Raw genomic sequence first — 26,814 nt, 5'->3', positions numbered from 1 at the left:
TATATGAAGAACATATGATTTGTGGTGCACATTAACCATTTGTATTATCTGTAAACCACAAATAATCTTTGAAAAATGGATTCCAAACTTTTGACGTAATTTCCTTAACTTCATGTCTTTGTCACCCATAAATTCATAACTAACCTAATGTGAAATGAATCATTTCAGATGAATGAAGTATATTGATTTTTACTAATTTCTACTAAATGTATTCAAAGATTTCTTGCTATCATTAACAACTTCATACCATACAGTTTTCACTTAGGTTGTTCTGAAAGGATGTTGGCTACTATTTTTCAAGCCATTGCTTGCTTACATTTTGCTGCTGCTTAGCTTTCATTTTCTTCTGAAAAGCAGTGAATGACAAAATAAGGTGTTTTGTGTAGATGTGTTCTTTTATTTTTCTTGTTTTCTTCTGTCACTAACTTGTTTTTTCTATTCTGTGTTTAATCTGCTGTCTTAATGGATTCAGCTTCAGAAAAGAGAGCGCTCTTGCAGAGCCTATGTCCAGGTACTTTCTGCGTTTTTATAAATGTGTTAAGTTGTTGAATGTCTGTGTTGTGATGGCATGCATGGACACCTGATAGAAAAACGATAATGTACCTTACTGAAATAAAGGAATTTCATGGAGGGGCAGAAGGGTGGGAACAGAAAAACATAAAAGCGTTGGCAGGGCCAATGCTCTATCAAACAAGAGGAACACAGACTAAGAAGGAGGTGCAACTTGAGGTGTGAACTTTTTCATCATCACTAAGAGGTGAGTTGGGTATAATCTATAAAATCCCTATCTATAAAATTCCTATTTATTTTTCTTAGACGTGGGTATGAAAACATTTCATTTTTTCATTGGGTCAGCCCATATTTGAGTAGCAAGTCGTTCAGAAATGAAACTAAATCAGTCTTACAAAACAACAAGTAATCCAGGATACTTGGAATGTCATGCTTCTGTTCCTCAGTAAAGCTGTTTATTGGCTCAAGGCATGATTGTGACTATCTTACTTTCTTACTTATTGCGAAAACTGTAATCCCAATGTAAATGTGCTGTGTTTCTGGCTGACACGCTCTAATTTGTAAGCATGTTGTAATTTATAAGCAATAAACCATACCTATGTTTATGGATTTTGTATGACAGAGAACAACCTCAGAAGCAAGCTCTCTAGTTTTTGTTTTGTTTTGTTTTGTTTTATAAGAAATGAAGGAAAGAAACAAAGAAGGCAGGAGGAACAATGAAAATGTTTGGCTGTAAACTTTATTCTACATGTATACATTTCACAGCATTTTAAAAAAGAAAGTCTATCTGCATTTATAAAGAGATACCCTCAAGAACCAAGTTAATGGGTATGAGATTAATTTGATTCTTGAGGGTATCTCTTTATAAATGGCAGTTTAAAAACAAAACTTTATCAGTTAATTTGAAGGTGAACATAATATCAGGGTGTTTACTTCTTTAAACCAAAATTCTTAAGTTAGGTTGATATAAATAGTAAAAATCGATTTGTTTATTTATGCCTTTCCAGTGATCTGAATATTCACATCTGCTATCCTTCTGGGTAGTACAGAATTGAGAATTGGATTTATAATGAGAAAGTGACTTAATGAGCATAAAATCATAGCAAAAGGAACTGGATAGGCTTGGGACAAACTTAGATTGTGAAAAGCACAATACAGTAGATTTTTTTAATGAATGGAAATACTTCGGTGTGCCAGCTATAATCATTTGCTTAATTCTGGCTGGCAAATTCTTTTTCTTGCAGCTATGCCATTTGTAAATTCTATACATGACTATCTTCATATCCTCAACAATTATAAGTGAACAAAGCAAATATAATACAGTCCTTGTCTAGGATTTTACTATCTAGGAGAAAACATTGATTAATAAATGTTAGTACGCTAACACTTCAGAGGAATGAAAATGTAGTTGAGTAGACTCAACTTTCTTTAGCTATACTCTCGTTCTGGAAATGTGTACTGATCACTTTGATTGGATTTGGTGTCTTCCAAGTCTCCTGAGCAACACAAGAACACATTACAAATGTTCCCTGTAAGTTGGCTAAATTTGTAGTTGGCCAAAGGTGTCTATTATGATTATGTGTGGTTTCTGTAGGGAAGGAAGTATTTCTTTCCTGATCTATAGCTAGGTTCATGACTCAGGCCCCTATAACAAAAGACAGGTTAACAAGAGAAAAACAAAAATTTATTTTGTGTAAGTTTTATGTGAGATAGCAGCATTTGGTAATGACCCCAAGAAACAGAAAAACTTGTATTTTTTATGTGTGGGTTTGATAAAGAGGAGACAGTCGTGGGAAAGTGCAACTGGACAAAGGGGGAATTATCTAATGGTAGTATATTGGGAGGAACTTAGCAAGGCATTTGTTCAGATTGTTCTGGGCATCTCTGTGTCTTGGGATCCTTCCTTCCAGGTATAGGGAGATATGAATTAGGTTGACGTAAACGCTAAAAATTAATTTGTTCATTTATGCCTTTCCAATGATCTGAATATTCACATTCCACTATCATTCTGGGTAGTATAGAATTGAGAATTGGACATTCTTTAAGGAGAGTATTATGACCTGATTCAGGAGAAAGTTAGAAAATTCTTGCTCAGTTGTTTGATTTGCATCAGGAGAAAAAGGCAGGGTGAAGATGAGAATTACCTTCCTGCTTTTGCTGTTTTCTCAAATGCCAACGTGCCATATTTTGGAGTCACATGTTCGGAGTCTCATCAATTCTTATTACTTTAATCTCAGCATTGTTTTGCAGAATGAGCAATTAGAAACTTAAAAACCAGACTGAAAAAAAATATTATTTTATTCTTGCACTTTTCATTCTGAATGTGAAGTGAAGCTATTAGAATAAGGCTAATAAGGACATTTTGTGAAAATACTATTTAAAAGGAAAAAGAAAATTTCAACATTGAGCAGAGATTAGGAAGATAAACTTTTAATTTGTGTTTTATTTTATAAAATAATGAATCAGGCCGGGCGCGGTGGCTCAAGCCTGTAATCCCAGCACTTTGGGAGGCCGAGACGGGCGGATCACGAGGTCAAGAGATCGAGACCATCCTGGCTAACACGGTGAAACCCCGTCTCTACTAAAAAATACAAAAAAACTAGCCGGGTGAGGTGGTGGGCGCCTGTAGTCCCAGCTACTCGGGAGGCTGAGGCAGGAGAATGGCATAAACCCGGGAGGCGGAGCTTGCAGTGAGCTGAGATCTGGCCACTGCACTCCAGCCCGGGCGACAGAGCGAGACTCCGTCTCAAAAAAAAAAAAAAAATAAATAAATAAATAAATAAATAAAATAAAATAAAATAAAATAATGAATCTTTGTGTATAATAAACTGTTCAGGTTTATTTTTCTAAGGTTTTGGGGAAAATTTCTTGCGAGGTCTATATAGGTGTGTTTATATACATATACACATATATATGTATATATAAATATATATCTATATATAACCTATACTCTTAGTGAGTGCAATAGGTAGAGAAATAAAAATATCCTTTATCATCAAAAGCTGAAGATCATTTTTGAGCTGAGCAATGTTAGGATTGTTTCTGATTGCAATCTATGCTATCCTTTAATGGGGCCTTTGGGATAATTAGTCTTTTGGTATTTAAATCTATGAAATGCATGGTCATTCAAACATGAATCTCTGGTGCAAAATTAATAGCAGTTTATTCAATGGTTGATTTCCTGGGTTATAACTGACTATGAATAAATGTTTCAGCTACTGAGTAAACATTATAACACCAAACACAAACAGAATATTAGTGTATCAGAAATACTCTGCTCTCTAATACATTACACCACCTCTGTTCCTCTTAATGTAAATCATTATTCCATGAAATTCCAGAGTGAATAATCCTTTAAACTTTAGTCTATTTACATTTTAAAGACTTATTTTATGTTTCTTATTGTTTCTATGTTCAGAGTACATTCAGAGCTATCTGTGAAATAGGTGTGAAATATGTTTGAAGTGCTTTATGCATTAAATTTGAAATAAGATTATTTCTAAGTCATCATAAATTTTTAAAAAATATATGGCCTTTTCATAGGCATAAGCAATGAATCTTTTAGGGTTGATTTTGGCTGTCTAACTCCATTTAGCTTTCAATTACTTAGAAGTTCAGTGTCTATTTTATGAATTATCCAGAGTTATCTTTTGTATCTTCTTACTTTTAACCTTTTGTTTATCTCACACACAAATGAAAGCACAGTGAAATTTTAACTATCACTTGTCAACTATGATAACTGACCTGTAGTTGTACAATTAAAAGTGGCTGGTGTGATATTTTAAATAATATGTGAATCTCCTTAAAAGCCATTATGTTTGCATCCCAAGAGTTTTAACCAAAAAAAAAAAAAAAAATTGAGTTTAATATGCATATTTTAATTGTAATTATAATTTTAGGTTACACTAAAATTCTTGTTGAGTATCACAAGATATAAATTGATATGTGTCATAGTAAAACATATTACTTCCATTTCTTAGACACAATGACATGGCCCTACAGAGCCCCGGGTACTCAAGAAGCTAAGGCAGAAGGATTTTTTGAGCGTAGGAGTTCAAATGTAGCCTGGGGAACTTAGTGAGACCCATGTCTCTTAAAAAAACAAGAAAAGACAGAGAGTTTTCAGTTTTATATTAGAGAAAACAAGTAAGACTTGTGTTACACATGCATATTAAACAGTTACCGTGATTTAATATTACCAGAAGGGGTCTTATAGATGAAGATGAGATAGTGTACTAGCCCAGGGTCACACAGATAGCACTGATGGTACTATTGCTTCTCTCCTGACATGTGTCCTGTGCTGCTTCAACACCATGATTAAGAATAACAATGATTTGTTATTAAGAATAAATTAATTTCCTGGAATCCTAACACTTTGGAAGGCCAAGGCGGGCAGATCACTTGAGACCAGGAGTTTGAGACCAGCTTGGCTAACATGTTGAAACCTTGTCTTTACTAAAAATCCAAAAATTAGCTGGGCATGGTGGTACATGCCTGTAATCTCAGCTACTCGGGAGGCTGAGGTAGGAGAATTGCTTGAACCCGGGAGGTGGAAGTTGCAGTGAGCTGAGATCGTGCCACTGCACTCCAGCTTGGGCGACAGAGTGAGACTCCATCTCCAAAAAAATAAAAATAAATAAAAATAAATTTATTAGGCATTAATTATGTGCCATTATAGTACAGAGCAATTAGAATACATTCTTATTTAATATTCACAACCACCATATGATATCATTATTGTGATTTTTAACTTACAAATGAAAAATTGGAGGCCCAGGGAGGGTTACATGACTTTCACAAGATCGAACAATAATAATTGAGGGTGCCCTAAATTCAAAGCTACGTCTTTCTAATTCAGACGCTTGTGCTCCTAATCTCTGAGATACTGTTATTAGCAGGACTGATCTCATCTTTTGGTGATAGGAAGCAAGATATATCATTAGGTTTATGTTTGTTGATTTTTTGCACTGTATTCCCAGCATGGAATACAGTAAAACATTTTTTTTTTAATCTCTTTTTTGAGACAGAGGTAAAATGGCTATGTGGTAATTTTGTGCTGCCTTCTTAAGGTCATATCCAAATATAATTTGCTTTGAGGTCCTTTTATTTTCAGAGGAAACTCTGATGAAAAAGTTTTCATCTTAAGATAATAAAAAACCAGCAGAAAGATACAGTAACTATGTTAAAGGGGAACTGTCCAACTGTTTTCCAGAGACAGTACCATTTTCCACCAGCAATATATGAGGATTCCAGGCTGGGCGCACTGGCTCACGCCTGTAATCCCAGCACTTTGGGAGGCCGAGGCGGGCAGATCACTTGAGGTCAGGAGTTCAAGACCAGCCTGGCCAACATGGCAAAACCCCATCTCTATCAGGTAGTCTATATGATTTTTTCATGCTTAAAGAGTATTATTATAGTATACTAAAGTGTACAATATATATACTATATGGGTATATAGGACATAGAGAGCTTATTACTGTAATATATTTTTTATATATAGTATGATATAATACTATATCCTAGTAATGGAAAACCATCACATAGTGAACAACAAAAATATTTAAGAATTACTAGTTAAGCACATGTGCCCAGTATAATCTTACCAGCTCTGCGAGTACAGCAGTACACATAATAGGCAAAAATCCCTGCACTCTCTTCTAAGGTGAAAATCCTAGTGAAAGAATATGAACAATACACTGAATATGTAAAATATGTGGTATGCCAGATGATGATAAATGCTACAGAGTAAAATAAAGCAAGAAAGCATGAAATGAATTACCGAGGTGATATTTGAGCAAAATTCGAAAGGAGATAAAGGAGTCAACTATGCTGATATGCAGGAGGGAGCATTTTAGCAGAGAGAACAGAAAGTTCCTGAAGCGGAAGTATTCTTGTTGGTAATGAAGGAGGCTAGTGCGACTGGAACAGAGTGAAAAAGAAGAGGATCACAGGGTGTGAGCTTGTGGTACCACAAGGCTCAGATTCTGATAGATGATTGTAAGGCCTTCAGCTTTTATTCAGAAAAGCCTAGTAAACAAACCACTGCAGGTTTCTGAGGAGAGGATAATTATCTGATGTGTGTTACAAGTAGAGAGTAGCCAATAGCAAGAAAAGTAAGGGCCAAAGCTGGGTGAGCATTTGGGTAATGACAGCCACTTGGATTAGTATATTAGTGCGCATACTGAGGTAATTATTCGGATTCAGAATTTTTAAAAAAAATGAAATAAGATTTGCTAAGAGAGTGTGTGGAGTTTTCAGAGAAAAAGAGGAGTTGAAATGACAGAATGTTTTTTGCCTGAGCAATTGGAAGGATGAAGTCGCTGTTAATTGTTGAGATGGTCTATCTGCAGCCAATTTGGGAGGGTCAGGAAGAGAACTCCACTACGGTTCATGTTAAGTTTGAGATTCTTATTAGACATGCAATATCAATGTTAAATATGTCATTAAATATACAATCATGGTGTTCATTTGTGAGATTAGCCTAGAAATAATTATTTGATAGTGTTATGCTTAGAGTGGCATTTGAAATCAGTGTTCTAGATGAATCCATCAAGGGAATGAGTATAAAGAGAGAAAAGAAAAGAATCTAGGACTGAGCCCCAGGACTCTGTAACATGAAGAGGTTGGGGAAATGAAGAGAAGTCAGCAATAGAGGCTAAAAAACAGCCTTAAGGAATGAGGAGCACCAGGAGAGTATGGTATCCTGGAATCAACTGAAGTTATTGCAGAGAGGATGAAATGATGTGAAGTGCTGCTGAATCTGCTCAGAAATGCTGATACAGCTTTTCAAAGATAAAAGTAATGTCAACTTTTGATAATTAAAAAAATTCCAAAGCCCACATATCTACATTATTACATGCAATATCTAAACATTTTTGCCCATTCTTTTCAATTTTTTTGTATTACAAATGCACACTTTCTGTGAACCAAAGTTGCTACTTGTGCCTTTGACAAAGTGCAAATTGAATTATGCCAGTTTTACTTGTGTGCCTTTGGTGCATAAGACAAGAAGGATTCTAAGCTCCATTTATACTGCTAGGAAGAAATTAATGAGTATTTTCAAGTTCCTTGTTTGGTCACTTAATTGGCTGTGTGACAAAGAGCTCTGTGGTGCATGTCAAACAACTTTCAGAGTCCTCTAATGATTTGTGCTTTGCTTGACTTGTGATACTATTCTGTGTGGCCTGTCAGGCTGGATATCCTTGTTAAAGTGGCTAGAATAAATTGGCTAGCAGTGTGCATACAATGTAGTATATTAACTGCAGCAACAGGGAGTACTTTTAGCAGCTCTTTCAAGAGATTTAGATGTTTGCCCATAAGCATCAAAGCCAACCCAAACTTTCATTTAATATAATTAAAAGGACATCTGAAAGTAGTTTGAATCACAGCAGGTTCTTGTGGTTTGGTAACCCTTTGTTAAAACCCTGTGAACTTAATATATTTCACAGCTTGATAAATCTGCACTTGATTTATGTCAGTAAGAAAGAAAATATAAATCTGCACCCTGCATGTTTCTGGTGCCCTAAACCTATTGTTAAAAGACATTGAGATCAAAGAAAGTGACTTCTATCTACAAAACCAGAGTACTGTAGTTTTTTTCAGATAAAGAATGGTTATAAGAATTCCTTTCTATAAATTGTAGACATTAAACGCTACTACATACAAAGCAATCATTGAATCAAAAGAGTAAAATCATATGTAATGTAAGCAGAGTAATTCACACAGGTATTATTGAAGAATGTGAACAGGTCAAGTTGTAAATCTAATGATTTAAAAACTTCCAAAGGACAGTGACAGATGTTGATGATGGAGATTCTGCACTGACGTGGAAAGAACATCATTCTGGGAATCTCTCACAATTCCCCTGGCGAATGTGTCAGGTTAGATAGAAATGGCTGCTTTAGAAAGCCATTTCTGCCTCCTTCGTTTTGTACATTTCCTGTAAATAAACAAATGTTCCAGCTGCTGTTTGTATATGCATGGTTTGTGAATGCTTCAGGAAGTAATTCTAATGAGGGTGTGAAAAAAGTGTCTTTCTGTTTTTAAATAAAATGTTGTCATCTAAAACAAAAATGTTTTCTCTCTTCTTTGCACCAACTTGTGTTCTCTTAAAATTTTCTGATCAAAGTCTGGGCCATTATGTAATTGTAAAACTGTTTACTTAAAGTCCATTCTATGCATCAATGCTTTCTGAACATAAGTTTACCTTCAGAAAAGTTTTAAATACATAGAAAATAAGTAGATATTATTTCTATGCAAATGCAAGAGAATACACATCATTTTACTTTTCCATTTCTTTAATAGTTTGATGGTTACATAGCTAACCAGAAGGCAAAGGATATTAAAAACAGCATTACATGTCGGGCACAGTGGCTTACGCCTGTAATCCCAGCACTTTAGAGGCCGAGGCAGATGGATCACCTGAGATCAGGAGTTCGAGACTAACATGAACAACATGGAGAAACCCCTTTCTACTAAAAATACAAAATTAGCCAGGCATGGTGGCACATGCCTGTAATCTCAGCTACTCGGGAGGCTGAGACAGGAGAATTGCTTGAACCCGAGAGGCGGAGTTTGCGGTGAGCCAAGATCGCGCCATTGCACACCAGCTTGGGCAACAGAGCAAGACTCCATCTCAAAAACAAAAACAAAACAAAAAAAAACAACATTACAGATTTAAGATCCTACTTTCTGAAACTATCATTAACTTTTTTGGTACAGATCAGAAAAGAAATGGAAATTTTGAAGTCCAATTTGCAGTAAAGTAGTTGTCTGAGGGCATGGAACCAAACAAATGATTTTTTAGGACTGCTCCCAGAGTTACAATTTTTATGTATTCCTTTGTTTAATATATGAATCTTGGACAGCTGGTAGTAACAGAAAGTTAGCTATGGTAGCTTAAACAAACCAGGGCTTTATTCTTGCATATGAAAAATGCAGACGAGGCAGTCCAAGATTAGCTTGGAAACTGCATGAAATCATCAGAGACCAAGGCTGCATCTGGTTTTTTGCTCCATCATCTTTAGCACATGCGTTTCCATCCCCAAGATGACAAGATGGCTACTTAAGTTCCAATCATCACGTCATGCCAATCTTCCAAAAGGAAGAAGGAAAAGGATAAGTACCGGAAGGATTTGTCCCTTTTAGTACTTTCCAGGAGTCTCTCCAAACTATTTCTTATTATATTATGTCGGCCACCCTATTTGCATGGTTAAATACTTCTTTAATAGGTGCAGCTTTGCAGCTGAGCATAGTGTCCAATGATTCTGTGTCTAACACAAGAGGGATATTGGGCAACTAGCAGCCTCAGATGCAACGAAAATGCTTTTTCTTTTTCTTATTTAATAACAGTGAAATCTTACTCAGTTTTAATGTAGTAACCTACCATAGATTTATGACAATACAAAGGTAACTTTTGAACCCTAGATATAGATAACAATGTTCTTCTACTTGTTCTGTTAGTCATAGTTTGAGATTAATCATTTTGTCTTTAAAAAAAAAAAAACTTTTAAAAGCTATTTGAAACTTCTCAGATTGCATTTTTCTACCTTTTAAGTAATTTTTTGAATAGCTAATATAGACACATGGTATAAAATTCTAAAGGTAGAAAATAATTATTTCTCCCTCCCTCTGGAACCTCTGCATTACTAACTCCAGGGCACGCCACTGACATTGTTGTCTATTTCAGTGGTGCCCTCTTGCGGTTGCGTAGTTCAACCCGGCCTCTTTTCTCTCCACCGTCTCTCAGCAGTCCTTTTCCAAAGCATGATCACTGTTAGCTTTTTTTTTTTTTTTTTTTTTGAGAAGGATTCTTTCTGTCACCAGGCTGGAGTATAGTGGCGCGATTTCGGCTCACTGCAACCTCCGCCTCCCGGATTCAAGTGATTCTCCTGCCTCAGCCTCCCAAGTAGCTGGGATTACAGGTGTGAGCCACCCTGCCTGGCCTGTTAGCTTTTTAAATATCTTACCAGAGAAGACTATTTTTACTCATATCTATATTTTTATACTGTTTATTTATAAATCTTGTCATACAATCACAAAACAGTGTTGTTCTCCTTGTCGAGAGAAAAGACGTTGGGGGTAACTTGTGGCCAACCCACACGATGGGTAGCATTCCGCCCTGGAAAAGAGTAAATGTGTAGACAGGATCACAAGCTAGATTAGCGTAGTGTTTGTATCAACAGAACAACTTACCTCTTCATCAGTAGGAAATCGGTTGAATAAACTACTAAATGAAGGAATACTTCCTAGCCTCAGAAACAGTGAGGTAGAACTTGTGTTGACTTACAAAGATAGGTGTGATATATTTTGAAGTAAAAATAAACAAGCAAGCCAAAACGACAGATAACAACCTTATTGTACGGACTGAGTTTGCTCTCATAAATGCATAAATATTTACAGGTCTAGAGAGATCCACAATGAACTGTCAAAAGTGATTTTTTGTGTGTGGAGTTTTACAGTGTTCTATAAATGGAATTTCAGCTTTTACCATATATACTTCTGTAATTTAAAACTGTTTGTAAATATGTCTTTTTAAAACTAATAGATATTATTTTTTGAAACGGTTTTAGATTTGTATCTAAAAAATCTAAAAAATTGATCAAGTCTGATAGAAAGTTCCCATATGCCTCCCATTGACATGAACAACTTCCTCTATTGTTAACATCTTACACTAGTATGATACATTTATAATAATTAATCAACCAATGTTAATATATTATCATTAACTGAAGTCCACAGTTTATTCAGATTTTTAAATTTATTATCCATGTCCTTTTTCTGTTTTAGGATCCTATCCAGGATATCATAATACATTTAATTGGCTCTGCTAGGCTGTGGCAGTTTTTCAGACTTTCCAACAAGTATCTCCTTTTCTTTTTCAGACTTTCCAACAAGTATCTCCTTTTCAAAGTCTGAAAAATGCATTTTTTTATTAAAAAATAGTAAACATATATACTTTAAGAAAAGCATAGATTTATTCCTTCATTCAATCAGGCAACATTTGTTGAGCTCATTCAGACACTATTTCAGGTACAGGGATTTGGGGGTGAAGACGGAGTTTCTGTCTCGTAGGGCTCACACCCTAGTTCAGCCAGCTGGAGTTATGGAGAAAAATAGCCAGTAAATCAGTCAATCAATCAAAGTAATAAAATAAGATTGCAGAAAAGCTATTCAAAGAATTAAAGCAGTCATATGAGTAAATATGACCTTATGATTACTTCATTTCATGCAGATCAGGGAAGACTTTCTAAGGAAGTGATAGGCAATTCAGCAATGTGACTACCTGGAGAAGAGCATTCCAAGATCAAAGGTCACCCAAGGCCGAGATGGTCAAGTGACAAGTGGTTGGAGAGTTCAGGGAATAGAAAGAAGACAAATATGCCTGAAGCAATGGGTTGAGGGAGAAGGCTATGGAAAAAAGTCAAGCATCTGAGTGCTATTAAAAACCTTTGACCAGGGTCATGACGTATTTTTTTGCAAAATGACTTTGGCTGCAAACTTTATTTTCCTCTGATATTGATTCTTATAACTTCAGCTATTATCCTTGTGTAGATGATTTTCAAAAAAAAAAAAAAAAAATTTAAACAACTGCTTTACACATTGTCAAATTCCTCTGCTAATCCATTCCACCTACTGTCTGAGTAATGTTTTAAAAATGCAAATTTGATCATGACTTGACCCTATTCAGCTTGTCCCTTACTCTTTTTTATCCTTATAGAAAAAAAAATCCTTTTCTGAACTACAGTGCTTGAATATCAGACTCCTGTTGCTAATTTCTCACCCCTTTAACTGGCTCCTCCTCAGATCCTACACTACCAGAGGATTTAAATACTTTCAGTTCGTGTCTTTGTACCTTTATAGTCACAGCTCCTTCTGTTTGGATTAATTCTAGATTTGCTCTCCTTTCTCCTTCTCTTTATTCCAGTAACTTTGATTTACCTATCAACACTCACTTCATATGTCAATCACTCTAAGGAAGCATTCTTTGTCCCACTTAGTCTGAATGAATGACCTCTTATGTGAACTTACAACACTCTCAGTTTTCCTCTATTACAGCAATTATCAAGCTGTATTTTAATGTCTCTTCACTCTCTCTATCAATAAGCTGCTTGGGAAGGAACAGTGCCACTTTTATTTCTACATCTTCAGGACCTTTTAAATTGTATTTAGCACATATTAAGTGGTCTCCAAATATTTACTGTTTAATTCAAGCTCCAGGCTCAAATTTCTGATTGCCTACTAGTATGTCCACTGCAGCAGAAATTCTGACAACACTTTTCAACATTTGCTGTTGCCAGTCCCTCTCCTCGCATTCTCCCTTAAATTCACCTCCTCAGGCTTGTGCCCCCACTACACCACTGAAACTGCCCTTGTTGACCTTGTTGAGGTCATTAATGACTTCTAAATGCTGCTAGACCAACAGTCGGTAGTCAATCCATACCTTACTTGATTAATTAGAAACATCTAGCACAGCTGATCACCCCCTCTTCCTTGATATATTATCTTCAGGACAACTCACTTTATTTTTCTCCTACCTAATTGACACTTCTTTCCAGTCTCCTTTGCTGGTTCCTCCTCTTCTCCTCAAACCCTTAAGCTTGGAGTGCCCCCTAGCACAACAGTTAGTCCTCTTGTCTAAGCTTTGTACATTCACACCCTTGGTGATCTCATTGATTTACATAACACCTATACGTCTATGACCTACAAATATTATCCATGGCACAGACCATTCTCCTGAACTCCAGAATTAATTTTCCAGCCAATTTCTCAATAGCTTCACTTTGTTGTGTAATAAACACCTCAAACTTTCCATATCTATAACTGAATTTCCAATCCTCACTTGCAAACCATTCTTCAGCATCTCAGTTGAAGTGGTTGAGCCCCCCTTCCCACCTCTACTGTTTTCCTTCGCTTTACTCCAGACGCATGCCATTTTAAGGTTTTGGACCATGCAAACCTTCAAAAGTTCCATTTGAAGACTTTTATTCTGGTTGTTCTCTCTGATTGGAATGCTTCTCTTCCAGATGCCTGCATGGCTAACTCTCTTAATTCCTTTGTCGTTTTCGAATTGTTACCTTTTCAGTGATGCCAATCTGTACCATCATATTTGAAAGCCAACCTCTATCCCAACACCATCCCTGATTCTAGATCCCCCTATCCTGTCTATTTTCTTTTATTTCACACTATACATTGCATCTTCTAACAGTATATGGTTTATTGTTTGCTTCCCTTGCCAGAATGTTCAGTTCTAAGATTATTTTTTCTCTGCTTTGTTAAGATGTATCTCAAGGGTCTAGAACAGTGTTGGCATGTGTTAAGGGCTCAAGAACTATTAATTAAATGAATAGATGTCGTGCTTTGAAGTGTTGATACATAAAATTGTATTGATTGCTCCTCAAAAGCAGTATCTCTGTGGTTTTCTTTTTTGTTTTACAATCACTCTGTTACCCGGAACAAAAATAGAGTTATTATTTCTAGTTCAAAAAGAAGAATTTTTGGACACTTTCATGATTATTTTTGAAACCAAGGAAAACCCTCTTTCCATCTGTGATACCACACTCTCTGACTGCTTACTCTTTCATCTTCATTGTCAACTATTCTTACTTTATTTGCCCCTCTATTTTGTTAGTGTTTCTGTACCATCAATTCTTCTTCTACACAGTTTATCTGGGTAATTTCAGATATATCAATGGCTTTAATAAGCCTACTTAAATTTCTGATGCATGCATTGTATTAAGTCGTTTTTCTGCTGCTGTAAAGGAATACCTGAGCCTGGGTAATGTATAAAGAAAAGAGGTTTAATTTGCTCATGATTCTGCAGCCTGTACAAGCATGGCACTGGCATCTGCTTAGCTTCTGGGGAGGGCCCTGGGAGATTTTACTCATGGAAGAAGGCAAAGCAGGAGCTGGCATATCACATGGCAAAAGCAGGAGCAAGAGAGGGAGTCGGGTAGGTGTCACACACTTTTAAACAACCAGATCTCACAAGAGCTCACTCACTATGTGAGGACAGTACTCCGCCCTCATGACCCAAACATCTCCCACCAGGCCCCACCTCCAACATTGAGGATTACAGTTCAACATGAGATTTAGAAGGAAAAATATCCAAACTATCTCATGAACTATATGTGAATATCAGATATCTTATATAAGCTTCAGGCCCATGTAGATGCCATTCAATTACAATCATGCATTACCAGTGAGGATACATTCAGAGAAATGCTTCATTTTGCTGTCATGCAAACATCATAGGGTATACTTACGAAAACCTAAATGGGATAGCAGATTACACACCTAGGCTACGTGGTATAGCCTACTGCTCCTTAGGCAACAAACCTGTACTGCATGTTACTGTACTGAGTACTGTAGACAATTATAACACAATAGTATTTGTGTATCTAAACACAGAAAAGATACAGTAAAAATATGATAAAAAGATAAAAGCTAGTACACCTGAATAGGACAGCTCCATTTTAATCTTATGGGACCATCATGGTATACATGGTCCATTGTTGAGCAACACATCATTATTCAGTGCAAGACTGTATATTCCATTCAAAATAGGCAACCTGAATTTACTGTGTTACTCATACTCTCCACCCACACATATACTCTTATGCCCACTACCTTTTGAAAAACAAAATTCCCATTTGAAGTGAGTGCTACCTCCTTGACTACCCCAAATTCTACGCATTGCACTTCTTTCTTTTCCTCGTCAACTGGCATTAGCTAATCAGCAAATCATTTTAAATATCTTTGGAATAATCCCTGCTTTTCTTTTTCTCCAGAACCAGAATTCATGTACTTGAGCCCTGGTTCTACTCTATGTTAGCTAATTAGCCTTTAGCTAGTTACTTAACTTCTATGAGTCTCAGTATTCTCACTGTAAGATGAAGATGATAATAAATTATACCTCACTGGGTTACTTTGAAAATTAAAGGAGTTAATGCATGTAAACCATTCATATCAAAGTCTGGAATACACTCCACAAATATTAACTGTTACTATGTATCACTCTGTTACCTTACTTTTTTTTTTTTTTTTTTTTTGCAGTGTCTATTTGTCACTTTTGGGAAGAATTGTAAATACCTTAACATAGTTTGCAAACCTCTTTGAAATCTAGCCTTCACTTACCAGTCTTACCACTGAACCCCTTATACTCTTTGCTCTACCATAAGGAATTTGTTTTCAGTTCCTTCGCAGTGCCTGTTCTCTTTCACCTCTGTGCTTATAAGTACACGCTGTGCCCTTTGTCTCTTTGTTCAGTGTTGAGTTTCATCTTGGAAATGTCCCGCTTCATGGAGCTTTTCCAATACAGAGCTTGAACTCTATGTTTCCATCATTATAATGCTTGCCATGTTGGATTTTAATTACTTGTTTAATTGCCTGGCCTAACTATATTGCCATTACCTTCAGGGAAGGGAGAACATCTGTCTTTCTTGCTGCATCCCAGTTGACTGCCACATTGAAGATGCTCAATTAATATTTGTTGAATGAATATTGAGTTAGCAAGGAGTTTAAGTCAGGTCTGTAGATCCATTTAATTCCTGTAACACAATAGAGATTTATTTGACAGCATTCAGTCATTTCATTCTAAAGTAGAATTAAACAGTGATATGATCAAATACAGTTTGCAAAAAAATAATGCTTTAAAAAAAATAAGGGTCTCTTAAAGACACAGTCTGTTCTATGAAATTTTAGTTTCACCTTGTTTTACTCCTAAAGGTCCTTATTACTATATTAAGGTCACTTGTGTTATATGATCTAATTTTAATTAAGATTTGAAAATGCCAGCACTTCACTGTAATATAAAAGGTAGTTCAGAGATTAGTGGTTTTTATATTCTTAATAATATCAAATGACAGTGGTTATAAAAAGCACCTTAGGTTTATTGATCAGATGTGTAAATATCAGTCATTCAACTTGACTTGTAATAAAAAACCTTCAAGTTATAAACTGTTTTGAAGACACTTCTAATACTTGACCTTTACATTTTGATTTGAATCAATATCTGAACGCAGATTGCAGTACAATGTGTCCTATTCAATAATGATTTTAAACTTTTGCTTCGTTTTACTTTACTCTCAACTGATAAACTTTATATCAAGAAGTCAAAGTAAAGAATTAAAGAACATTTTGTTTTTATTATTTCAAACTATAAATCAATGGATACTATTTTCATCTATCTATCTACAGTGTACACATTCAGAAAGCAAGAAATGGGAGCAGAGACCTGAAAGTATGTTTTTCTTCCTTAATATATCCTGAGATTTAGATATGAAGAAAAATATTTAAATGTAACTGCATAATATAACAAAATAATAATATAATAAAATAGCATTATTCAGCATGATTGTGGTATATATTGATAAGGACATGATGCATTCAGGAAGACATATTTAAAAAGTGGAAGTAGAGTAAAATATAATTTATATTACTAGGCTGTTTTTCAAAAGAATTTAGGCAATTCATTAGTACAAATGTATCTATTATTATGAAATAATTGTTCCCAACTTTCAAATGGGCTGCCTAATATCAATTTGCTTTTTTTATTTGATCATCATCAGCTTGCTCATTATGTACTTTAGCTTTGGATTTCCTCTTCAGAGTCAAAGAAAATGTATTCATCCTCTAGTGTCTAACTCAAAAATGAACATTTTCTGGGATGTTTTTATGGTCCTCCCCAGCAAGAATCTGTTACTTTTGTGCTGTATGCTGTGGGTTTCTAGATCTGTTTTGTGCTGGAGCATAGGTAAATTGAAGGCAAACTCTATGTTTTTCTTCTCTAACCTCATTCAACAGTGCCTTACCTAGTTCTTTGCATATAATACATATTTAATGAAATCTTATTAAATTACATTAGAAATTACCTTTGGAAACATTATGGAAAACTTTTATAAAAAAATATATATATATTTTTTCTTACTCATAGTGTCCTATATTCACTATAATAACCTGTGGTTCAGATTTTCTTCTTCTGAACTCTGTCATCTTAACTTCCTCTCATTCACCCTGCCTCCCTCCCAAATTATGGTGATATCTGAACACGTTATTCTCTCAGAAGTACTTGGGGAGACATGGAAAAAATTAAAGAAACAAAAAAGGATGCTTTCAATTTTCCTATTGTATATAATGTCATTAATAATTTGATAATAAAAGTAACTTATCTTTATGTGATAAATATTAATGAATACCTATAAGGTATCACAGCACTAAAATTTACTCTGGGAAAACACAAATGAATATGATCTCTTCTCTGAGGACATCATAGTCTGGTGAGAAAACCAGATACAAATATGGATAATTCTGTTAAAGATAAACAAATACTAAAATGGGAGCCTTCTGTGGTCTGACTGCTTGTGTCTCCCCATAATTCATGTGTTGAAACTTACTTTGCGGTATAGTGGTGTTGGGAGGTGGGACTTCTGCTGAGGTGATTAGGCCATAAGAACAAAGCCCTCATGAATGAATGTTACTAGTGCCCTTACAAAGGAGGCCCAAGGTAATTTGTTTCTCTCTTGAACCCTGTGAGGATGCAGAAAGTGAGACCTCACCAGACAGTGAATCTACAGGTACCTTGATCTTGAGCTTCTCAGCTTCCAGAACTGTGAGCAATAAATTTCCGTGGTTTATAAAATTGTTCAGTCTAAGATATTGTGTTCTAGCAGCCCAAATGGACTAAGAGCCCACTGGGGTATTGATTCTCTGAAGTGAGACTAATTCAGGGAAGTATTGGCTAGTTAGTAAGTTTTATCATTTCTATTTATTCTTTGCTCTTATACTCATCAAACTAATAACTTCAGAGGTTTTTATTTTGGCTGATATGAAAATGGAGAAAACTGACTTACGTATGAGTTATCACGCATGGCAAATCCCTCATCTAGGAGTTACCGAACACAGCTTTGGGCTCTTGTAAATGAGACAGTGTCTCCTCCTTCAGAAAGCTCGCCATCTGTCTAATGGGAAGTTTAAGATAGTTGTGCAGGTAAACAAATATATGAGACATCTTTAGATAATGACATATGATACAAAGAAAACAAAACAGGTAATAGATTTAAGGATGGGGGGATTCTCCCCCACCTTTCCCCTGGTTTTGCTAATAATGGAAGACCTCTCAGAGCAGATGATATTTGAGCTAAAACCTGAATGAGCTAGTGATTTAAAAACTTGTCTGCAAGGCCAGGCGCAGTGGCTCACGCCTGTAATCCCAACACTTTGGGGGGCCAAGGTAGGCGAATCACAAGGTCAGGAGATCAATACCATCCTGGCTAACACGGTGAAACCCCGTCTCTACTAAAAATACAAAATAATTAGCCGGGGGTGGTAGCGGGTGCCTGTAGTCCCAACTACTCGGGAGACTGAGGCAGGAGAATGGTGTGAACCCGGGCGGTGAAGCTTGCAGTGAACCAAGATGGCACCAATGCACTGCAGCCTGGGCAACAGAGTGAGACTCTGTCTCAAGAAAAAAAAAAAAAAAAAAAAGAACAAAAAGAAAAACAAAAAAGCCATGGTGGTAAAGTTAGACATTTATACATCTTTCCATAAGGCATTCCTTCTATTGGAGTATTTATTTTTATGATTTTCAAATGGAGGAAGAGGGGATAACTAAGTTCCCCAGATGATTCTGCTTACTTTCATAGTTTGATATTTACTGCTCACCTGGGTAAGAGGTGCCACTCATGTGTTTCTCACTGTTGATTCTTTTGTGTATTCTTCCTGAGAAATCTTAGGCTATTTCACAGATACATCCTCTTGGAATAATGACAAAAGTTGTCATTGCAAAAATATATAGCAGTTTTTCGCAAAGGCTTCTGCAGTAGTTATAACAAACTCTGTATTTTGAAATATATAAAGTGTAATTATAAAGTATACAGCATCCTTAACGAACATATCAGAATTATATGCTATGAGTAATATTTGTCAACTGAATTTGCCTAAGGTCCGAATTTAATGATAAGGGTCCTAATAATGTTGCATTAAAAAATAATGCAAATATGTGTCTAGTAGGATATGGTATGTCCATAATCTTGGTGTGAATCAAAATGACTTTTGGCTCTTTCCCATTTCTATTTGATTTTTAGAAACAGTCAAAAGTCACTGAGAGTTTAGTGAGTATACTGTATGATGAAAAGGATAATACTCACCCCTACCTACTCTCAAATTGAAATATAATGAGTCTTATGTTGAGCTTATGAAAAGAATGCAAATAACTAGTTTGAGAAAAAATAATTATCTTGTGACCAGATGTCATAGTGTGTGAATAAAATATACAATACATAAATGTATAAGGAAATCCAAATATAGGTATTCATTGAGGAGTTGTAACTATTAAATTAACCTTCATTTAGCTAGTAAAGGGACATGTCACCAAGCTTTAGAAAGTTTAAGTCATTTATAATTATAAAGCTTTTAAGATGGACTTAATTGTGCTGTCTCACTAGCAGGAAATGGGGCATTTTAGTCGTCTCTAAAAAAATCATTCTGAACTATTTAATACACATGTTGCCTTTACTCTCCAGTTCCTCAAAGCTTCAGGTAGTATAGGCTTCTGTAGTTGTGTAAGAGACCAAATTATGAAGATTGCATTACTGAAGATTTATTCCTTCCAGATCTCAATTCAGTGTGGCTATTTAGCAATTATCAGATGTGAAATGTGCTTTCTAAGTGAAGACTTCCCTTCTTCCTACACTGGACTGTGATATCAATTAAAAGTAAAAACAAGGTTACATTTTGAGCACTTGTTATGAGCCAGACAACTTTCTGAGATGATTATATTATCATACCAAATTCGTAGATGAAGTATAGAGAAGTTAAGTAACTTGCCGAGTGTCACACAGTAAGAGGCACTGTGGAGGTACAATTTGGGTGATGTGGTTCCAAATCCCACACTCTGATTTTAGAACTACAGAATACTGTCTCTCGATCCTTGTGTAAACATTTCCTTGCAGTTATACTTAAGCAATGGTGAACAGGTGTGTCTTTGAGCAGACTAAATACATGTTAAATTGGTGTCATAACTCACCAAATCCTAGGTTTGGTGGCCACATGTTGAGTGTGTTGCTTTTTAGTAAACTAGGCAATTGTTTGGGCCCAAAATTAGTAGAAAGCCTTCCTAAAGACTGCCTTATCTTGAAGAATACACTTGTTGAATACTTGTAGCTATGAAAAAATATTGCACCTTGCACTTTTTCGGTTGCAAAACTAAGATAAATTAATAAATGGTACCTTTGATTTATTTGCTGTCGGTTCAAAGACATACAAAGTTTTTTAGATAAAGCAGTCTGTTGTAAACACGTTCCTGATTTTGTTCATTAGTTAATATATATATACACACATATACACAAATATATACAGTATTTTATAGATATATACACATTTACATATATACAGCATTTTATGTGTGTATATATATTTAAAGGACATACACACATATACAGTCTTTCATATATATATACATACACATATATACAGTCTTTTATGTATATATATATTTAATGGAGTCTTTCAGGTTTTCTGTATATAAGATCATGTCATCTGCAGACAGGGAGAATTTTGCTTTTTCATTTCAATTTGGATGCCTATTATTATTGTTACCTAATTGCTCTGGCTAAGGACTTCAAGTACTATGTTGAATAGTGGCAAGAATAGGCATCTTTGCCTTGTTTTTGATCTTAGAGGAAAAGCTTTCAGGTTTTCAGTGTTGAGTATGATGTTATCTAAGGGCTTTTATACATGGCCTTTATCATGTTGAGGTAACTTCTTTCTGTTCCTAGTTTGTTGAGTTTTTGTCATGAAAGGTGCTGAATTTTGTCAAACACTTTTTCTGCGTCTATTAAGACAATCATGTGATATCCTTTATTCTGTTAATGTGGTGTATTACATTCATTGACTTTTTTTATGTTGAACTCTCCCTGAATTCAGGGATAAATGGCACTTGATCATGGTTTATACTTTTTTTCTTAAGTGCTGTTGGATTTAGTTTGCTAGCGTTTTGTTGAGAATTTTTGCATCTGTATTCATCAGGATATGGCCTGCAGTTTTCTCGTGGTGTCTTAGTCTGGCTTTGGTGTCAAAGTAATGCTAGCCTCATAAAAATGTGTTTGAAAGTGTCCCTTCCTCTTATATTTTTTGGAGTTTGAGAAAGACTAGTGTTAATTCTTCTTTAAGTGCAGAAAATTTTGGTAGAATTCACCAGTGAAGCCATCTGATCCTGAGCTTTTCTTTCTTGGGAGGCTTTGATCACTGATTCAATCTCCGTATTACTTATAGGTCTAGTCAGACTTTCTATTTTTTCCTAATTTAGTCTTGGAATATGTTCTTTCTTGGAACGTTCTCGGAGTTGACCATAGTTGTTTCTTTTTCCTTTTTTCTCATCTTGCATTTTTTAAATTATGAAAATAAAAACAATAAAGGACAGAAGAGAAATATATTATGCCCAATAAAATTTCCCCTAAGGTAAGATTTTAATTAATTATTATAAGATTATTAACTAATTATTAAGATTATAAGCAGCTAAAATGGCTGCTCCATAAAGAACAGGCATAATTTCTGTTGCATGTGGGATTTTCAGAGCATTTTTAATGAATTCACAGTATCATCTAATCCCTGAAAGAATACTTCTTTACACTGAAGAGGTCTATGTTCTCTTGTTTTCTGTTTGGCTTCAGAAAATATCTAAAGTTTTTTTTTTTTTTGTTTCCTATCTGGCATCTCTTTGTTTGGCATATCCTGTTGGCATTCCCTTATAGAGAACTTCCTGGAAAGTGGATCATTTTGTTGTGATCCAGAAATACTTTTGTCTGGCTACTAGGTCATGCTTTACACCAAGAACAAATGACGGAGCTAAGCACACTATATGAAAATGTCCAGTGTTTAAACTTGTGAGAGACTTTTTTGATTTGTTTGTGTTGTTCCTCTTTTAAAAAATAATCTGAAGCATGAGCATGCAAGTTGTGAGTAGGATTATTTTACTTAAAAGTACAGTGATGTTGATTTTTGACCAAAACTTGGAATAGCTGGGAAAATATCAAGAAAAATAACTTTTATCAAAAGGCAAATTAGTTTTTGAAGCTGGTGTTAATTGGCAGCCAAGGTGTTTCATTAGGAAGCTGAATTTTTAACAGTTGTTACTTGGTTACTATGAAAACACCAGCCAGGAGAAAACACTGCCTTGTGGAGGGTATATCTCTAGTCTCTCCCAGCCCCTCTGCTAATGTGTCAATAATGTGAGTCCTGTTTTAAAACACTTATGTGCTGCCTGGTAACTGTGCCTGTGTTGGCTGTTTATTCAACTTTATTTCTGGATTAGATGCATATTTCATAATGATTTGGGTTCAGGGATGATCACTTTCAAGCTGAAGGTATTGTATCTTTCTATTTTACAATTCTCTATGTTTGAATGAAACCCAAGACCTTATTGGGAGAACTGTTTTTCTTTGTAACCGACAGCATAAAGCAAACCACAGGAAATATATAAATTGTAACTACAGAGATGATTCTTTTGGATGAAGCAATGAGAACTGTAGTGTTTTGTCTCTATGTGTGGGTGTACCTACTGCTGATTTTTTAAAGATAAAACACCTGAGGACCATAGGTAGTAAGGTTCAACTGTTTATTCCCCTCCTTAGTAGTAAACAGCATGAAGAACGTTTCTCTTTGTACATAACATATCCAAAGCCCCTGGAGTATGTATGCTTTGATATTTTCCCCATTCTGACATTTTCCTAGCTGGCTAAAAAACAGATAGGTTTGCTATGTGAGTCATCAACCTATAGGCAACAAATTCTTGGATTGTCACATTTATGGTCATCCTTTTAATCTCTGTTGTGTTCAGCATCCAGTTTTATGGTAATGTACAGAAAAAATGATTTTCTCTGAGTCATGTGGTAAAACTCTTGGTTTAAATTTTTTGTCAACAGTTCCCCAGCCAAATAATTTAATTATGTGATCATAGTCTTGTTGAAGCTTGTGTTATTGATTCTAAGAAGAAAGCATGACTTTATTTGTTGTCTTTCAAAACAAAAACAGGTTTTCCTCTTGCTTTGCAAAGTCTCAGCTAGGGTTTTACAGAACAAAATAATGAATGCTTCTGCTGCAGCATGTCACAGGGGAGGCTGGGACAATACTGAACTCATGCACACTGCTGATCCTTGCTTGCTGGGCAACATGTACAGCTGGATTTCTGACAGCTATGTGGGTTCACTAGAGACCTCTGTCATTCTTTTCATCCTCTTATATAGGCAATGGTCGAGACAGTTAACAACCTCCTTCAGCCACAAGCTTTGAATGCGTGGAGAGACCTGACTATAAGCGATCAGCTACGTGCGGCCACCATGTTGCTTCATACTGTGGAGGAAAGTGCTTTTGTGCTGGCTGATAACCTTTTGAAGACTGACATTGTCAGGGAGAACACAGACAATATTAGTAAGTGGCCTTTGTTATTCAGAAGGTCTAGACACTGTTGTATATCTGAAGAGGGAAAAGAAAAAAGTATCTCTGGTGTCCCAGATATGAGTGATACTTTATTTCAATGGAGAAAAGTCATTCTTTTTCTAAAATAAAGAGGGCATCACTTGTCATTGGCTTAAAAGGATAGAAAATCATGTGTGCTATCTTTCTTAGGACATTTCAATATTAGGTTCAATATTGAACATAGTAGCCTGAGATCACTTACGGTGAGGTTTGTTTTTTTAAAGGACTTTTATGTATGTATCATACTATTTAAAATTTTATCCTCTTAATACAGGAGTATTAGGAGTTATTTCAGTTATAATGAGAGTATCTTTGAATTCACATTATAAAGAAGTAAGTCATTTGAGTGAAAATGATAAAACAGTGTTTGATAATCATGTTATTTGACTTATAAAGGATATCAATCTATTTTTATTGTGGATTAGGAGTAGCTAACACTTTTATTTCAGAAGTTATGATAAAGCTGTTTCAAATTTATTGGGCTTAAAGATCAATATTGATAGGATAGTACAGCTCTAGATTATAAAAGGATTTTTATTTAATTTATAAAATAAAGATTATATTTTGAAACTTAAGGCCAATGACAATGTATTAGAATTTGGGATTGAATTTTAAATTTTAGGCTTTATTATTGACATGTTTGTATTATTTACATAATTTTAATAACTTTTATTTGCATTACTTTTATAAAATACGAACAATATATTTTCTGAAAGATTTTCATAAAGCATGACAAATAGAACGAGAATTCCAGTGTTTTGATTTCAGAAATACTACAATGATTTAGGAAATTATTGTAGCTTAGGTATGTTTCTCAATGAGCACGGGTATCTCTTTGATATTAACAGAATTGGAAGTTGCAAGACTGAGCACAGAAGGAAACTTAGAAGACCTAAAATTTCCAGAAAACATGGGCCATGGAAGCACTATCCAGCTGTCTGCAAATACTTTAAAGCAAAATGGCCGAAATGGTAGGTTAGAGTTTATTTTTTAAGGTTGAGGGAATTGAACTTGCATCAATTCATTCCTTTTTGGCCCAGAATATTAGATCCACTATTGAGGAGCTTTTCCCCTCTTCCTTTTCCTACACTATTCTCTTTCTCCTCCTCTTCCTCCTCTTTCTCTACTGTACAGCACCATCAATATTACAGTGATATTTATTCTACAAAATTCCCAATCAGATTTGGAAATTGTTCCATTACTTTTCAGTTGCCAGAAACTTAAATATAAAGGAAATTATGGACAACAAAATTCAGAGGATCTGACATCTTTCCTCAAAAGGAGGAACTCTCACTGAGTGTGCAGATTTCACTTGTAAAATTTTTTACAGAAATTTTACTTGTAATTAATTTTTTTTTTTTTTTGCTTATTCAGCTTCTTTTTGAGAGTTTTTATGCTTTTCTTTGCAAAGCATACAAACATTTAAATGTAAGGAGATTATTTTGGGAAATGGAACTATAAATATAATCAGGTTAGCTTACTACTAAATTGAACACACTGAAAATAATTAAAATTCAATAAATAATCTTATAAAGTATGCCCCAAACTTCACTAATATTAAAAAATGTTTAAACTTACACACATGTATGTGCATGTATATGTATGTGTGTGTATATATGTATGTGTGTGTATATATGTATGTATAGATGTGTGTGTATATATAATATGTATGTGTGTGTATATATATATCTCCTCTAAAATAGACCCCTCTTTCCCATATTTGTACATATATGCATACACATACACACACACACACACACACACACACACACACACAGAGATATTTCTTTTTTGCCAAGAAAGGGAGATTGTTTAATCTGCCAGGTGATAGGAAGATGACCTCAGTTCCTAGTCACCAACTTAATGCTAATATTTCATATTGCAGGGTGAACAGTGTTGATAAATAATATCAAGAAAAACAACTTACATTTGTTGTCATCAGAATAAAATGGTTTGTAAGTGTTAGAAATATTGTAAGACTAAACTTAGAAATCATTTTTATGTTACTCATTTGACTAAGAAAATTTTTGAGACCGCAGTAAGATTAAGTAGAGCAAAATTAGATTCCTGCATTAGCTTCCTAAATCGTTTCCCTGCTTCCACTCTTTTGCCCTCCAACAGTATATACTGTTGACAAAGGGTTCTTCCTGAAACATACATCTGACCAGTTGACCTCCACTTACACTTAGAATGAAATCTCATGACTTAACTAGGCCTGCCAGGTGCTACCTGGTCCACTTCCTTCCTGCCTCATTTGCCACACCTCACATTTGTCTTCAGCATGTTCTGTGTGATCCAGACAGAGTAATCTTGATTCTGTTTCTTGAACACACCAAGCATGTTCCTGCATCAGGTTTGGGGTGTTTTTGTTTTTGTTTTTTTAAACCTTTCTTCTTAGAATACAATTTTCACTTTTTTTTTTTTTTTTTCATGGCACCCTCTCTATCATTCACTTTTTAGAATAAATCTACCTCTATAAGGAGAATCTTCCCTATCTCCTCTAAGGTAAATTCCTCTTTCCCAATCACTCTTTCCCCATTAGCCATGATTATGCCAATGTTTCTTCATAGCATTTATTCACTTACCATTATAAGAAATAATATTATTATTATTTTTCAATCTGCCTGTTTACTGCCTGGGTCTCCCTCCAGGCAGTAAGTTCCATGGGAGCAGGGGCCTTGTCTAATCTTGTTCACTGATGTAACCCTAGTACTTCAGTGCCTGGTTCATCTATACATGTATATACTCACTACTTAAGTATACAATAGATGTGTGAACCTTCAGACACAAAGCTGTGTATCCGAAGACATGTAGAAATATATTAGTCAAATT

The 26,814-nt window shown here is 35.2% G+C and overlaps 1 protein-coding gene across 16 annotated transcripts in view; it reads left to right on the top strand.

Moving 5' to 3' along the window:
- Nucleotides 1-26,814, top strand: part of ADGRL3 (adhesion G protein-coupled receptor L3) — an 846,373-nt gene that overhangs the window by 689,555 nt on the left and 130,004 nt on the right. For 12 of the 16 annotated variants that reach the window (XM_037989350.2, XM_073017343.1, XM_073017332.1 and 9 more), the window contains 3 exons: nucleotides 473-511; nucleotides 23,751-23,934; nucleotides 24,831-24,953. In XM_037989350.2, coding sequence (XP_037845278.1) covers nucleotides 473-511; nucleotides 23,751-23,934; nucleotides 24,831-24,953 — 346 coding nt within the window. The remainder of the gene's footprint in view (nucleotides 1-472; nucleotides 512-23,750; nucleotides 23,935-24,830; nucleotides 24,954-26,814) is intronic. The other 4 variants (XM_037989342.2, XM_073017335.1, XM_073017333.1 and 1 more) reach the window with 1 other exon arrangement.

The sequence above is a fragment of the Chlorocebus sabaeus genome, chromosome 7 (assembly GCF_047675955.1).
Source record: "Chlorocebus sabaeus isolate Y175 chromosome 7, mChlSab1.0.hap1, whole genome shotgun sequence".
Lineage (NCBI taxonomy): Eukaryota > Metazoa > Chordata > Mammalia > Primates > Cercopithecidae > Chlorocebus > Chlorocebus sabaeus.
The sequence above is the reverse complement of the archived record's forward strand: the minus strand, read 5'-3'. Positions and strand labels throughout refer to the sequence as shown.